The 16,212-nt window shown below is 51.6% G+C and overlaps 1 protein-coding gene across 5 annotated transcripts in view; it reads right to left on the bottom strand.

Moving 5' to 3' along the window:
• FERMT2 (FERM domain containing kindlin 2) overlaps positions 1–15,626 on the bottom strand; it is a 50,964-nt gene extending 35,338 nt beyond the window's left edge. For 4 of the 5 annotated variants that reach the window (XR_010080671.1, XM_063399693.1, XM_063399694.1 and 1 more), the window contains exon 1: positions 14,175–14,343. Coding sequence is in view for 4 of the 5 variants with exons in the window: in XM_063399693.1 (XP_063255763.1) it covers positions 14,175–14,331 (157 nt within the window). In the remaining variant the exon portion in view is untranslated. Of the gene's footprint in view, positions 1–14,174; positions 14,344–15,215 lie in introns of those variants that run through there. The other variant, XM_063399696.1, reaches the window with a different exon arrangement.
• Positions 15,627–16,212: the final 586 nt, after the last annotated feature.

Here is a 16,212-nt window from a genome sequence, read left to right as displayed (position 1 = left end):
CAGGGCAGCCAAGATCCTGCAAATGCCTCCATCACTTAACACTGGGGGCTAATAACAAATAATTCAAAGGCTCCTGCATGAGCTTGAGGAGGCACAGTGGGAATTCTGCAAGCCTGCCTGGGTTGGAGCATGGATTTTTGGTGGATTTATGGAAAGTGAGGGTTTGCAGCTGACACTGCTTTCCCTGGAGTTCTCTCCACCTTTGGCGAGGCAGCGGAAGCAGCTGGAGCAGAGGCTGCAGCTCATTCCTTAATTATAAATGATGGCTTTTAGAGCAATGGATGCAAACCTTCAGCATTCCCACAGGAACAATCCACGGGGACCATCCCCCTCTGGAGCAAAGGATGCCAGAGCCAAGGCCCATCCATCCCACTGGGGGGTTTTCCACAGGAGCAGAATTAGCTCCGCATTTCCCTGGCTCTCTCCCAGGGGTGGGGTTAATCAGGATTATCCCTGCTCTGGTCTAGGCACACTTGGGAAGCTGATGTGGCAAAATGCCTTTCCATTATCTCAAATTTATATATATAAAAATTTTAAAATTACAAATATATATGTTTAAACATATATTTTATACATACATATATAAGAAATATATAAGATGTATAATGCATATAAACATACACATAAACATTTACCCTATATATATATATGCCTATATAAAAGAGAGACAAACCCAAATTATACACATATAATTATAGATAAACACACAAAATAACTGCATATAAAACATATCCACATATCCACACACACACATACATATATATATAAAAATGCCACACACACATACACACGTGTGTATATACATATGTGTGTATGTATACATATATAGATATATGTATATCTAAGATACAGTGCAGGGACTGAGACCAAGTCACAAGCCAAGCATTTCCTCTTCCAAAAAGTTGTTTTTGTATTTGATAACCTACACAAAACCAACCCCAAGTTTTTCAGCTTTTCACTGAGTTTGGTGCAGATGGGCTGAAACTCCTCGAGGGGTTTTATATGAAAAATTAAAATGAAAGTGGTTATATATTTTTTTTGGTGAGTTTTGGATTTTAAAATTGATATGCACTTCACACTGAATTGAAAAAACACAGATGTGGACAAAAAGCCCTGAGTGCAGGCAGCTGATTAAAGCACCTTTAAACACAAATTCCTGCTGATAACACCTTAATCCAGCCCCCACAGCTCCAAGGGGCTCTCCAAGGCCCAGGCTGGGTGTTGGCTGCATCCACACCCCTCTCGGGAAGCTGGAGGAGGAGAAAAAGTCCTTCAGAAGAAAAGAGACTTCCAGCAATAAATAGCTGGGAATGCCCTGGGTGAGCTCAAGGATGGGGGATACCCTCTCCTGCTCCCTCGGGATGCAGTGCATGCCCACTGAGCATGGAAAATGAGGTAAAGTTATTAAAAAACCTTGGGAAGGAGAGAAATTTGAGGCTGAAAGTGAAAAAAAAGAGAAAAATCCTCCACAACCAACCATCAAAATTCATTGCACAGAACCTCATGTGGTTGCTCTGGTGGGTTTTCCTTTTCTGTTTGTGCAGGAGGGGGGAAGGCAAAGCCTCACAGCACTAAAAAAAATCAGGGAGGAGGGCAAATATTCCTAAAACATTCAGAAATACTAAAAAAGAAGCTAATTTGGTGCATGGAGCAGGACAGCAGTGATGGGGAAGGGCAAGGATAACGAGGAGGAAAAGGGGGAAAAGGGGGAAAAAGGGGAACAGGGGGGAAAGGGAAGGGAAGGGAAGGGAAGGGAAGGGAAGGGAAGGGAAGGGAAGGGAAGGGAAGGGAAGGGAAGGGAAGGGAAGGGAAGGGAAGGGAAGGGAAGGGAAGGGAAGGGAAGGGAAGGGAAGGGAAGGGAAGGGAAGGGAAGGGAAGGGAAGGGAAGGGAAGGGAAGGGAAGGGAAGGGAAGGGAAGGGAAGGAAAGGAAAGGAAAGGAAAGGAAAGGAAAGGAAAGGAAAAAGATATCCTGAGTTGGCAGGGACAAACTAGATCATCAAGCCCAACTCCTGGTCCTGGACACCACAACAGCCAAGAGAGTTACTGAATGTCCCAAAGGTGCTGAAGATCTTTCTTAAAAATACATATATATTTTTAAATTTGTATTTATTCATATTGGTTATATATTTATTTTATATGAATACATATGTCTATCAAGTGTTAACACTCATATATCTGTGTAGCTGAACCCATTGCTCCCTCCCTCCAACCTCCTCCCTGCTCCCACTGACCTCTGGAAACCCAGATTCCTTTAAACATGCCAAAGCCACTCCTTCCAGGATAATTATGGAGAAAAAAAAAAAAAAGTGAAAACAGAGCTATTTTCATTTATCATGAGTCCAGCAGAAATGCTGATGTGTTTGCTGGGTGACACAGTCACTGTCCTGGGGCAAAATCTATAATTTTAGGAAAATATGAGTCTTTGTGGAGTGCACTGTTGTAGAGTCCCCTCCATTCCCCAACGGGGATTTAATTGCAGAGCAAAGTTCAAAATGGAACAAAAATCCCTCCAGCCTGTGGTCACAACACTTGAAAAATCATACTTTGAAATGGGAGATAAACAGCCCATAAAATTATCATCAGGTTGATGCAGTAAAGCTGCAGCCATGACAAGCTGATGCTCCCAGAGCTAAGGGGACTTGAGAGGAGTTTTAATCACATCTCCCACATGAATGTGACACATGCAATGGAAAACACCCTGTGGAAGGGATTTTATCCATGGATAACACAGAATGGTACCTGAAATTCTCCTGGATCTGCCACCATGGGCAAACCTCACCATTATTTTCGTGAAATCCGGGAATGGTTTGGGTTGGAAGGGAACTTAAAGCTCATCCAGTCCCCCATGGGCAGGGACACCTTCCACCATCCCAGGCTGCTCCAAGCCCTGTCCAGCCTGGCCTTGGACACTTGCAGGGATCCAGGGGCAGCCACAGCTGCTCTGGGAATTCCAGCCCCTCTCCACCATCACAACCAGGAATTCCCAATTCCCAATCTCCCACCCATCCCTGCCCTCTGGCAGTGGGAGCCATTCCCTGTGTCCTGTCCCTCCAGCCCTTGTCCCCAGTCCCTCTGCAGCTCTCCTGGAGCCCCTTCAGGCCCTGCCAGGGGCTCTGAGCTCTCCCTGGAGCCTTCTCCTCTCCAGGGGAACATTCCCAGCTCTCCCAGGCTGGCTCCAGAGCAGAGGGGCTCCAGCCCTTTGGGCATCTCTGTAGCCTCCTCTGGATTTGCTCCAGCAGCTCCATGACCTTCCCATGAGAATCCCAGATCTGGATTCAGCAAAGTGCAAAGCACAAGGAACAAGACACCTGCAGCCTCCTCCTGCCTTGTGTTTACAACAGGAATGAGCTGGGACTAAAAATCTCTCTTCAAAATCATTCCCGCTTGTCCTTTCTGCCCCTGCAAAAATTTCATCCTACTTTATTTTCAGGAAAACAAATGTTCAGGAGAAGCCCCACACCCATCCACGGAGGTGCCCAAAAAAGGGTGGACCTGAGCTGGAATTTCAGCCTGAGAAGAATTTTTCTTGCATGAAAAATAGTTTGATTTAATAAAGTAAAAAACCAACCACCAAACAAACAGGGACAAAAAGAGCCTTGTTCCCAACTCTGTGATTCCATGAGCACGACCCAGTTCAGGAGAGCTCCCTCTTATCCCTGTGTGCCAGGGCACACACTCGTGGCGAAGTCCTGACGTCAAAGCCCCCGTGTAGTGGCACAGAGTGATTCAAGGGCAAGGAATAAAGGAGGAGGGAGGGGAAAGAAAAAAAAAAAAAAGCCCAGTGGAAGAGACTGAGCACATTGGGATGCAATGCTGCATGTGGATGTTCCATGTGTCTGTCCTTGCTCAGAGAAATTACGGAGCGTCTGCTGCTAATGAGGGAGCGCGCTGCTGGAGAAACAAGTGGGATTCTTTGATTGCCTTTTATTGGGATTCTAAGGGAGCTTTGCAATGGAAAATCCATGTCTGGACGAGGCAGGGGTGGTAACTGGAGTCCTGAAGAGCTGATACATCAACTCCAACTATCCCCAAATGCTGCTCCTGGCCGTGCAGGGCTCGAGATGCTCAGCCCATGGGATACAGGAGGAAGACCAAATCCTAACAAGCCTGAAAGCCACTGTTTTTCTAAAGTAAACTCGAGGAAGGAAGCTCTTCCCAGCATTAATAGGATTGCTCAATTAGCTTACTTGAAAGTTTATTAACTTGGATTGTATCTTGTTCCACCCTCCTGCCATGGGCAGGGACACCTTCCACTATCCCAGGTTGCTCCAAGCCCTGTCCAGCCTGGCCTGAAACACTTCCATGGATGTGGCATCACATTTTCCTGCAAAATCTTCCCTGTAATTTTCAGCTTTCTGGGTATTTGGTACCTTTATGTTCCATTTAAATGTTTGCACAGCCATACCCACTCCTATCTAAACACCTGAGTAGGCAGAGAGGTTTTCCAGTGATGCTGAATCCAGCTGGAATATCGGGAAACTCTCCAGAGGAGCCGAAAGCTGAGGCCACCTCAGCTCCCCAACACCCCCAGGGGCTCGGGAAGGTCTTTGCCAGTGCTGTGCAGAATTCCTTTAAATCCCTGCACCAGCACCTCAGAGAAATGTGGATTACTCATTTTTCTGTGCCATGGAACAAAGGAAACCAAGGGTGGATTAGTATTTTTTTAATTGGATTTTTTTTGAAACAGGATCTTCCCAACCTGATTTTGCCAACTGTTCCCCCATTCATCAAGCAGCCCTCCAGAGGAGGGAGGCTTTCACTGGCTTCTCCTGCCTCCATGGAATCATGAGAAATGGCAGAAAACTCGATTAAGGAGTGTGGTTTCCATGATTCATCCAGCACAAAATAGGAAGCGTCGGGCAGAAATGCAGCAGGGAAGGGAGGAAGGGAAGAAGGAAGGAAGGAAAAGCACAGCACTTCTCCAGGGAGCTGTCCTGAGGAGCAGCCCAGCCTCCCTCACCCTTCCTTCCCTCTCCGAAAAGGACAAGTGTCCCAGGGTGACAGCAGCCTGCAGCCCTGACTCATCCCCAAGGAATGTGCAAGCCAGAGGAGCTGGTCCTGCCAAAAAGACATCACACCCAGTAAGGGAGCCAGAGGATGTATACTGGGAGGGATGATGCATCAGGCAGGGAAAGGAGGATGATGGGCAACCTGAATTCCCAACCTTGAATTCCCAACCTCTCACCAGGCAATTCCCCAAGTGCTTTAATGATGGTTGATCCCTGGTTAAAGCTTAGATCCCTGGAAGGTGATGTGTGGAGCCCTGAGGACATCTCACTCCATAATTGTCAGTGTTGGTCCTCTTACAGATCCACGTGGGATCATGGTTGGAAGAACAAGGCCCTGGCACAGGGTGCCCAGAGAAGCTGTGGCTGCCCCTGGATCCCTGGAAGTGTCCAAGGCCAGGCTGGAAAAGGTTTGGAGCACCCTGGGATAGTGGAAGGTGTCCATGCCCATGGAAGGGGTGGAATGAGGTGGTCCCTTCCAACCCAAAGCATTCCATGATTCCTTTTTGGTTCTGCATGCTGCCCCAAGCTCATAATGAACACAAAACACTTTTAAAGGACTTTAACACTTCCAGCCTTGAGCCTGGACCTGCCTCACCCATCACGGGCCCAAGTCCTGGCACTAAAGCCCTGGGGCAGGACATGAGGGATGGGGACAATTCCTGCTGCAGGAGCTCTGGAGCTGGAAAAAGCTCCACAAACCTTTGTGGAGCACCAGCCAGGAAGGGACAGGGACAAAGCTTCTTCCAGGGAACTTCAAAAAGCCCCAACTTTCTAACTGAATTGGACTTTCAGCAATTAACCCTTCCCAAAATACACCCGCCTGCAGGCAGCAGGGGAAAAGAAAGAAAACCACCACCAGTCAGGCAGGTGTAATGGGCTGGGAAGAGATTTAAAATCCATTGGCAAGATGGATTTTCTGGGTGCTGTCAGGATGTTCTGCAAGCTAAAAATCAGCTGAGGTGTAAAGGGGAAGGTTTCTGCAGCTGCTGGTGTGGGTAGATTTTTATGTGCATCCCCTCCCAGAACTGTTCACAACCTGTTGGCCAAATTCAGCCACGTTTTACCAAAAAGTGGAGGTCTCCCAAAATCCCTCCTAGTGTGGAAGAGTGGGATTGGGGCCATGCCATGCACACAGCTCCCAGCTGAGGGTTCACATCTGAATGGCCACAGAGCGGGAGCTGCACCCAGAGGTGTTGCAGCCTCGCTGGAAAATGGGTGAGTGAAAGAAAAACCAAGATCAGTTCTCCAGAAATAAAAAGAATGAATAAATAAAGACGCTTTCCTCTGGTTTTCTGGGCACTTCTCACTGTCTGTCCCAACAGTTCTAACTGCTTTAGCCTGGATGAGAGCAATGTGTCAAAAGCAAACCTGGGCAAGAAAACTAAATTACAGCAACTCTGCTAAAATTCAATCCAACAGGAATTTAGGGGGCAAGGATCTCAGCATTTTTTCCACGTTACACACCTGAAAGCCACTGGAACATTCAGAACTGAATCCTGCCAGTTGAGTTTTGCTCAGTTTTGTTTCTCTGCCCCTTTCCAAGCAATCAGCTAATTCACATTTCAGAATGAGAATGAGGAAATGCAGCTTCTTCAAGATGTTTTCACACCACCAGACTTCTCCCCCTAAGCACACCCAGGGCTGGATGCTGGGTTGAAGTCAGTGAGCTCCACAAGGGCTGTAAATCTCCTTCCTTCCCCTCATCTGTCAGAAAAACCACCACTAAAAAACCTCCCCCAACACCCAAACCAGGAGCTGGTGGTGTTGGTATCCCTGGTGATGTTGAAACAACTGAAGTTTGCAGTGCAAACAATCCCTCATCTTTCCCAACTCAGTAAACATTCCCCACATCCACAATTTCAGGCAGTTATCCACAATCTTTTTTTTTTTAATCACATCAAAGACCAAGGGTTAAAATCCAGGTGCCTGGTTTGCTGAATCATGGAATCACAGAGTGGCTGGGGTGGGAAGGGACCCTAAAAAACCATTTAATTCCACCCCAAGAGACACCTTCCAGTGGACCACGGTGCTCCAAGCCCAACACGGCCTTGAACATTTCCAGGGATTCTATTCTGAGTACAATTTCTCTGAGTTTTTGTATGGTTTAGACAGACTCAGCTGATGCCTGGGTGAAACACAAGCCCTGACGGGGAGGAAAATGGAAGAAAAAGAGAAAGGAAAAAAAGAAAGGATGAAAAAAAGGGCAAGTGTGTGAATGTGATGATTTTCTATGATTTTTCAGCTCCCCACACCGGCTTCCCCACGTGCCTTATGTCAAATCGAAACCTGAGGGAGCTGGAAGAGAGGAAACTACTGATTTGGGCTGGGTGGGAGCAGCAAACCCAACAATTTCCTGTCTGTGGTGTGGACAAACCCAGGCCCTGGGATCTGCAGGAGCACCAACACCTCCTCCCCACCCCCGCGCTCCTTCCCCTCCCACCGGGACCCCTGCGAGCTCGGCTGGGCTCTCTCTCCAGCCAAATCAGATGGCTCACAACCAACAGAATTAAAAAAAATAAAATAAAATCTTAATTGTCTCAACCCCCTAAAGAACTGTCACTGCTCTGAGTACAAATATTAATTGCCGTGAACTGGCAGCTTGGAGCTGCCTTTATGTGGCTTTTACCTTCCCCCCACCCTGATTCCTCTGTCATTGGCAGCTCAGCTGAATATTCCACTCAGGCTCACAAAGAGGACTTTATTTGAGCCACGATCAATCTGAGCCCACGTAGGAGCTTCCTGGAGTCCAAAGCTGGATGTAAATGAAGAAGGGAAACAGGAAAAAAAAGGAAAAAAAGAGGGGGAAAAAGAAGGAGAAAAAGGAAAGGAAAGGAAAGGAAAGGAAAGGAAAGGAAAGGAAAGGAAAAGGAAAAAAGGAAAGGAAAGAAAGGAAAAGGAAAGAAAAAGAAAGGAAAGGAAAGGAAAGTAAAGGAAAGGAAAGGAAAGGAAAGGAAAGGAAAGGAAAGGAAAGAAAAGGAAAGGAAGAGGAAAGGAAAGGAAAGGAAAGGAAAGGAAGAAAAGGAAAGGAAGAAGGAAAGGAAAGGAAAGGAAAGGAAAGAAGGAAAAGGAAAGGAAAGGAAAGGAAAGGAAAGGAAAGAGGAAAGGAAAGGAAAGGAAAGGAAAGGAAAGGAAAGGAAAGGAAAGGAACTTAAATGTCATCAAAAATGTGCTGTTTGGAGGGTGAGGATCAGCACACAGGCCACAAGTGAAGGGATTAATCAAGTGGCAATACAGAAATGCAGGGAACAGGAGCAGCTCTGCTGGTCTCCTTGAGGATGCTGCTGAAGTGGAAGCATCAGCAGGGCACCAATTCCAACTGAGAACAGCCCAAAATCCTGCCTGGATCTGGAGCAGGAGGACTTTGGTGCTCAGCAGTGACAGATCCCCCTCTGTGCTCACCATCCCACCGTGTGCCAGCTGTGCAAGTTTTGCTGTTTAAAAGCTTGGGAAGAAATTTTCCAGGGAAATCTGGAGTGGGGTCAGTGCTTGCCCAAATCACAGCAAACACCACCCCCATTTTGTGATATTATTTGGGACGAGCTCTCGGCACCCAGCCCCACAGGGAACACAAACAGCTCCCTGAGGATTGAATGGCACTTGGAGTCCTCTCATGGCCTTCATGCACTTGGAAATCAACAGTGAAGAGTGACCAGTGGTGATTCTGAAGGAAAAAATCCTTCTCATCTCAGGTGGCCAACTGATGGGCAGATGAGCACCTTGGATGTCCCAGGTGAAGGTGCCCAGGTGACATCGTGGGCACAGGCTGGAGAAACGCCCCGAGTCATTCCTAGGCACCAGGTACTGATGCTCAGGACCACCTAATTCTGGGTATGGCCACAATCAGAGAATCCCAGAATGGTTTGGGTTGGAAGGGAACTTAAAGCTCATCTCATGCCATGGGCAGGGACAGCTTCCACCATCCCAGGCTGCTCCAAGCACTGTCCAGCCTGGCCTTGGACACTTGCAGGGATCCAGGGGAAGCCACAGCTGCTCTGGGCACCCTTGGTCAGTCACTCACAGAGAAGAATTCCTTCCCAATCTCCCATCCATCCCTGCCCTCTGGCAGTGGGAGCCATTCCCTGTGTCCTGTCCCTCCAGCCCTTGTCCCCAGTCCCTCTCCAGCTCTCCTGGAGCCCCTTCCGACCCTGCCAGGGGCTCTGAGCTCTCCCTGGAGCCTTCTCCTCTCCAGGTGAGCCACCCCCAGCTCTCCCAGCCTGGCTCCAGAGCAGAGGGGCTCCAGCCTTTGGAGCATTTCCATGGTCCTCCTCTGGATTTGCTCCATAGCATATCCATGTCCTTCCTGTGCTGGAGTCCCCAGATCTGGATGCAGCATTCCAGCAAATTCCAAAGCACAAGGAACAAGCCACCTCCAAGACAAGCCCTGCAGCCTCCTCCTGCCTTGTGTTTACAACAGCAATGAGCAGGGACAAGGACTCTGTATTCTCTCCCATAGCCTTAAGCTGTTTCCAAGAGTTCATTCCAGTTGCAAGGCAAAAAAAAAAATTCCCCAGTGAGTCTCACGAGGGCCTGGAGTGTTTATAAGCACTGCAAAGCCTCAAACACAAACCTGGGCAAATCAATGACGCTGCACTTTGTTGGTGTTTTATTCATAAACCTTTCAGGGGTCCATTAAGGAGAGGAAACCTTCACAGGCAGAACAACACTAATATTTAGAATTGATCTTACAAGGAATGGGGTTGAAATCCTTGGAAGATAACACAGCAAAGCCTATTTGATGGTGCAAAGAGGCCCTGGGGTGAATCCCAGACACATTTGCAGGCTGAAACCACTTTAAAAAAGAGCCTTAAGTGCTACAACCAAATCTGCATGGACAATTCCTGTGCCAGTCCTCAGGTGACATCCCACCCTCACCCAGGTGACACAAAGGAGACGGAGGAGGAGCTGCCAAAGGGAACAATGGAGGTTAAACCAGTTGCACAAACCCTTATCCCAGCTTCAATTCACAAAAAAACCCCAAGGCTTCAGGAGATGCCATCACTGCCTGCCATTGTCAGCCTCTCTGAGGGCAGAGGGGGGGTTGCTCTGACATTTATCCATTTATCAGTTCTCCTGCCCAGCCCAGGTCACTAAAATAGGGCTGCCACCACACTACCCATCCTTAACCCCTTTTGGTCCACAAGGACACCTATAATTCCAAATCTTGCCGGGTTTTTTTCACTCACCACTTATCTATTTGCCTGAGGTACAACCCCAAAAAGTTCTCAGTGCTCCCAGCAAACCCCAGGAGCTGGAATTGCCTGTCACCCATATCCTGCCTGTAAAAGAATCCCTGGAGAGAAATCCACATGTCCATCACAAAACTTCTATCCACGGACTTTCTGAATCTGCTCAGTGCACATTTAGGTCATCTGTCTTAGGCTGTGCCTCTGCCAGACACCATTTGTCCCCCCTGCCCTGTTTCTGTCAGTTATTCTTTATTCCCATGACCAGACAGAGCATCCCCCATATATCCCACGGAATTCCACAAACCCCACAGAGCTCCTTTCAAAAAAAGCTGAATTTTTTTAATTCCATGTGTTTAAAACAGCCTCAAGTTGACAACAACAATAACCTGCGTTCACTTCCTTCCTTCCTCTGCTCCCAGTGACTTTAAGCCTGGCTTTATTTTTTTTTTGTTTGTAAGTCAATAGTGGCAAAATTCCTAAAAAACCCTGAGAGAGCACCAGGAGTTTCCAATACAGACCCCAGCCCTCACGGAGCAATGAAATGCTGCTGCTCTTAAAACCTCAGCACTTTTTTTTTTTTTTTTGCTTATTTTTCAGGGGTGACTTTGCCAAGAACTTGGCACAGCTCAATTAACGGAGTGGCTTAATCCAGCGGGTGATGAATAACAGGGGAGCCAACAGGTCATTGCAATTCACTTGAGTTACCAGAATCCCTATCTGCTGCTTGGGCTGCCTCCAATCCCTGCATCAGCCACGGATTTTAATTGCCTGTTCCCAAAGAGTCCGACTGCAGCCGCTCTGCGCAGGCAGGGACCGAGCCCAGGGGATTTATGGATACCTGCAGCCCTGAGGTTAAGGAGGAGAGACTTTGCTGGACTCCTGCTTCATCCCAGCGGGATATTTACTGCACTCTTTTTCCTATAAGCATCAATAAATGCTGATGTAAATCAAGGTTTTTTCCTTTTCCGAGCTCTCCTTGCTGCTGGGAGGAGGGAAGGCATTTTTCCCCCCTGTTCACTGATGGTGAAGAGCTCCTACCAGCACTCTACATCCACAGAGTGGCTGATCTGCTGCAGATCCCCACTGATGTCTTAAACCTCCCTGAAACTCCTCCAGGCAGGCCACAGAAGGCTCCTTTCCAAAGCCTGCAGGATTTGTCCCAAAGGATGGAGCAGGCAAACCCCAGCCCAAGGCACTGACCCTCCTTCCTTCCCCAACAGTGTGCAAGTGGAACAGCCCACAGGGAAACACAGAACTGCAAGGAAACTTTATTTTTAGGAAATTTCCTTAAAACTCACCGCAGAAAACCTGCTTGGCAGGAGAAGAATAATTTTTTTTTTAAACACTGGAAGTTGTTGAAGTAAGGAATTAAAACAGAGCAATGACAGGGAGGAAAAGGTTAAAAATGCAGGGAAAGGGTTTCAATGTGGAAAAATTGCAAAATGAATTAATGTGGAGCCGAGGCAAGGCAGAGGCTGGATGAAGGGAGGCATTGAGGAGAGGATGAGGAACGAGCCCCGTCCCACCCCGCTCCGCTCAACCCGACCCCGCTCAACTGGCAGGAGCTCAAAGGAGCCATAAAAATAATGAGAGGGCTGGAAGAGCTGACACGCAGGAAGATTAAAAGGAACTAAATACGTATAGCTCGGCTGGGCGACGAAAGCCAAGGGGAAAGGGAAGGCAACAGCCAGAGACATCCATGGATGTGACCATCCCGGGAAGGGAGGCACTGGGGCTGAGCCCCCCGGGAGCTCCAGCCCCTCTCCCCACGCTGCCGCGGCCGCCGCATTCCTTCCCTCTCATACAATCCCTAATTTAACAAGTGGAGAGGATCCGGGCAAACATTTCGGGGGGGATGGATTACGTCAGGAGCTAATTTAGGTCCTCGCCGGGCTCCGGCCCCGCGCACATGCCTGGCTTTCCACACACTGGATCTGCTCCGGCATCTCCCGGCTCCCAGCATCGCTCCTTCACTCACGGGTGGATTTTTTATCACCTCTAGAAAGCTGGTTCGCTTTTTCCTTAGCCACAGAGCGCTCAAGTTCAGCTAAACTTTCTGCACCTCCAGCGTTAAAGTAAAAAAAACAAAGAAACAACAAAACAACAAACCAGAATAAAGTTTTCGGGGAGTTCAGGCTACCTCCAGCATGAGACCTTGGATGCGAGCGCTCGCTTCCTTTCGAAACCCGGCGCATTTATATCCATCCCTTCCTTCCTGCGACTGCAGATAATTAATAAATCACAGCCGAAGGGAGAAGGGCTCTCCTGGAGCCACAGGCGGGCTCCGCAGCGGAGCGGGACCTGCAGCTGACAGCTCCGCTACTCCCACAGCCGCAGGCACGCGCGGGACCTCGCAATTAATATTTTATTTGAGCAATTACAGCCACCAATACCCGGGCTGCACCGCTGAGTCAACACAGAGCCATAAAGAGCCGATAAAGAGACAAGGGGGAGGGAGGTTCGGCGGGGACCGAGCCCCGGCCGCGTCCCCCCCTTGTTCCCACGCGTCCCGCACAAACGCGCTCTTTGTCCAGGTGTGCGCCCGAAGCCACCGCACACCGCCCTGTCCCCAAGGTCCCCTCGCCCGCATCACCCCACGGATCGCCCCACGGCAGCGCTTTGCTCGCACGGAACCTCAGGATGAAGTTTTGCTGTGAAGCGTGGAGCGCCCACAAACCCTCCCCACCCCCAAGGCGAGCAGGGAGCTGTTTCCTAGCTCTGGGTGAAATCCCGGGTGTGAAGCAGCCGGTGGATGGGGCTGAGGCCCCGGGGGGCTGAGGTCTGGCTGGTGAGAGGGAGAACCTGCAAGGGTGCAGGGGGAGAGGGGCTGGGATGGGGGGCTAGGGCAGGGTGTGGGGATCTGGCGTGCTCGCTGGTGCTGGGAGCTAAGGCAGACTACTGGGAGAGGGTGCTGGAGCTAAAACACAGTTCTGAGGCAGGGTGCTGGGAGCCAAAGCACTGGGACAGGGTGCTGGGGCACACTGCTGGGAGAGGGTGCTGGGAGCTAAACTGCAATACTGGAGCAGGGTGCTGGAGCACAGCACTGGGTGCTCGGGCACTGTACCGGGGCAGGGTGCTGGGAGCTAAAGCACAGTACTGGGAGAGGGTGCTGGGAGACAAAAGTACAGTCCTGGAGCGGGGGGCTGGAGCACTGTACTGGAGCAGGGGAGCTAAAGCAGGGTACTGGGTCAGGGTGCTGGGTCAGGGTGCTGGGAGCTGAAGCAGAGTACTGGAGCAGAGTGCTGGGGGCTAAACTGGGGTACTCAGGCACTGCACTGGGCAGGGTGCTGGGAATCAACAGCACAGTCCTGGAGCTGGGCACTGCACTGGGCAGGGTGCTGGGGGCTGGAGCACAGTCCTGGAGCAGAGTGCTGGGAGTCAACAGCACAGTCCTGGAGCTGGGTGCTGGGAGCTGGGCACTGCACTGGAGCAGGGTGCTGGGCACTGCACTGGAGCACAGTCCTGGAGCAGAGTGCTGGGAGTCAACAGCACAGCACTGGGCAGGGTGCTGGGAGTCAACAGCACAGTCCTGGAGCAGGGTGCTGGGAGTCAACAGCACAGTCCTGGAGCAGGGTGCTGGGAGTCAACAGCACAGTCCTGGAGCAGGGTGCTGGGAGTCAACAGCACAGTCCTGGAGCAGGGTGCTGGGAGTCAACAGCACAGTCCTGGAGCAGGGTGCTGGGAGTCAACAGCACAGTCCTGGAGCAGGGTGCTGGGAGCTGGGCACTGCACTGGAGCAGGGTGCTGGGAGCTGGGCACTGCACTGGGCAGGGTGCTGGGAGCTGAAGCACAGTCCTGGAGCAGGGTGCTGGGGGCTGGGGCACAGTCCTGGAGCTGGGTGCTGGGGGCTGGAGCACAGTGCTGGGGGCTGGGGCACAGTCCTGGAGCAGGGTGCTGGGAGTCAACAGCCCAGCACTGCAGCAGGGTGCTGAGCACTGGGAGGATGCCGGGCTGGCCGGGGGGTCCCGGGACACTCACCGAGCTTCTCGACCAGGCGCAGCATGACGCCGCCGATGTGGATCTCGCCGGTGACCCGCAGGGTGACGTCGCGGCCCAGGTCGGTGACATGGACGCTCAGCTCCCACGTCCCGTCGGCGTAGCAGCCGTCCGGCATGCGGATCCCGTCCAGCGCCATGGCCCCGGCCTCCTGCGCCGGACGGAGCGGGAGCGGGCTCAGAGCGGCAGCGGCAGCGGGATGGGCCCGGCTGTGCCCGCTCCGCGGCCCGGGGCAGGGCTGGGGGCGCGGTGGGGCGGGATCGGGGCCGCGCCGCCGCCGCCGCCGCTCCTGAGGGGCCGCCGCGGGAGGAGCAGCGCGGGCGGGCAGAGCGGGAGGCGGAGGGAGCGCGGCGAGGGAGGGGAGGGAGGAGAGAGGAGAGAGGGGGAGGAGGAGGAGGAGGGGGATAATAATTAAAGGAAAAACGCGCGCCTGTGGTTGCCGGGCACCTGGCCTTTTATGGAAGCGAAGGACGGGGAAAGTGGGGCCGCTCCAACATCCGGGAATCGCCGGGGGGCGGCCCGGCCGGGATCGGTCCGGCCCGGCTTGGGATTGTCCCGGTTCGGCCCGGCCCAGCCCGGCTCTACACAGCTCGGCTCAGCCCAGCTCGGCTCGTCCCGGCTCAGCTCTGCCTGGCTCATTCCGGTTCGGCTCTTCCCATCCCGGCTCGGCCCGGTTCATCCCAGCTCGGCTTATCCCGCCTTGGCTCTGCGCGGCTCGGCCCGGCTCAGCCCGGCCCAGCTCTGCCCAGCCCGGCCCACGTAATCCCGCCTCAGCTCATCCCGGTTTATCTCACCCCGGCCCGGCTGTGCCCGGTTTTGCTCAGCCCTGCCCAGATCGTGGCCACTGGTCCCAGGACATCCCGAGAGGGAAATTCGGGAGCCAGCCCGGAGAGCATCCATTAGTGCTTGGCATCCTAAACACGCGTGGGTTCCACGGCAGCCGTGCCCCCTCTGCACCCTTTGCGGTGTTTTTTTAATACCCAAATTCACAGGAAAAATCCTTCCCGTTCGGCAAAACCCTACCTGGGCATAGTAGCTTGTGCCCCCGTTGAGGCTGGGAGATAGGCTGGTTCCCTCCATCCTCATAATCCGTGTGAATATGGGAAATGGGAACTGTATTTAAATAAAAGGGTCTGAACCGGCACAAATGGAGGAAAAAAAATATTATCCGCTTCCTGTAGCTCCTCCACCCAGTGATACACACATCCCGCCAAGCAAGCGCGCTTCCTGAAAATCCAGCCCGCGGAAGGGGCTCTGCTTTGAGCTCCGGCGCTGTGGATGTGTCCTGCCCCTCTCCAGGTGATGGGAATCACATCCCGGCCGAGCTGTGCCCGCCCTGGCAGCCTCGGGGATGGCCCTGCCAGCCAGCCCAGCACTGTCTCCGTGAACACCATTCCCACATTCCCGGTGGGAGCTTTAGGGCCATGGAATCATGGCATGGTTTGGGATGGAAGGGACCTTAAAGACCATCCAGTGCCAGCCCCCTGCCGTGGGCAGGGACAGCTTCCACTAGACCAGGTTGCTTTGGCACCATAGAGGCAACAAAACCTCTTAGCAGGATGGTAAAATTTTTCCACTTTTCACTTTGCTGTTATAATGGAGATATTTACAAAGGCTATTCCTCTGCTTTAATACCTAATATACCTTTAATACCTAATATACCTTTAATACCAATAAAACCTTTCCTGAGTCACTCTGGGCAGACTTAGCAGGGCTCTATCCAAGGGTTTTTGCTAACGTGGCTGATGCTGCCAGAGGGAAATTGGGTGATGCTGCAGCAGGTGACCTCCCCCTCAAACCCTCCAGGGGCCTCAGTCCCTGCTCAGAGGAGCCCCCATTCCATGCCCCCAAAAGTGGAAGCCGGAGCGTGATTTCCAGGGTGGCTCTGGAGCGCCGGCGAGAGCCGGTCTGTGACAACAAAGCTTTCCCAGATGGTATCTCCGTGTTCCTCCAGCCTCAAACAATAGGGCAATAAATAGAAAGGGTTACTCTCGGCCCGGCGTGTTGGACGAGGTTCCCA

This window comes from Prinia subflava, chromosome 5 (genome assembly GCF_021018805.1).
Source record: "Prinia subflava isolate CZ2003 ecotype Zambia chromosome 5, Cam_Psub_1.2, whole genome shotgun sequence".
NCBI classification, from domain to species: Eukaryota; Metazoa; Chordata; class Aves; order Passeriformes; family Cisticolidae; genus Prinia; species Prinia subflava.
Note: the sequence above shows the minus strand (reverse complement) of the source record. Positions and strands in the feature narration are given on the sequence as shown.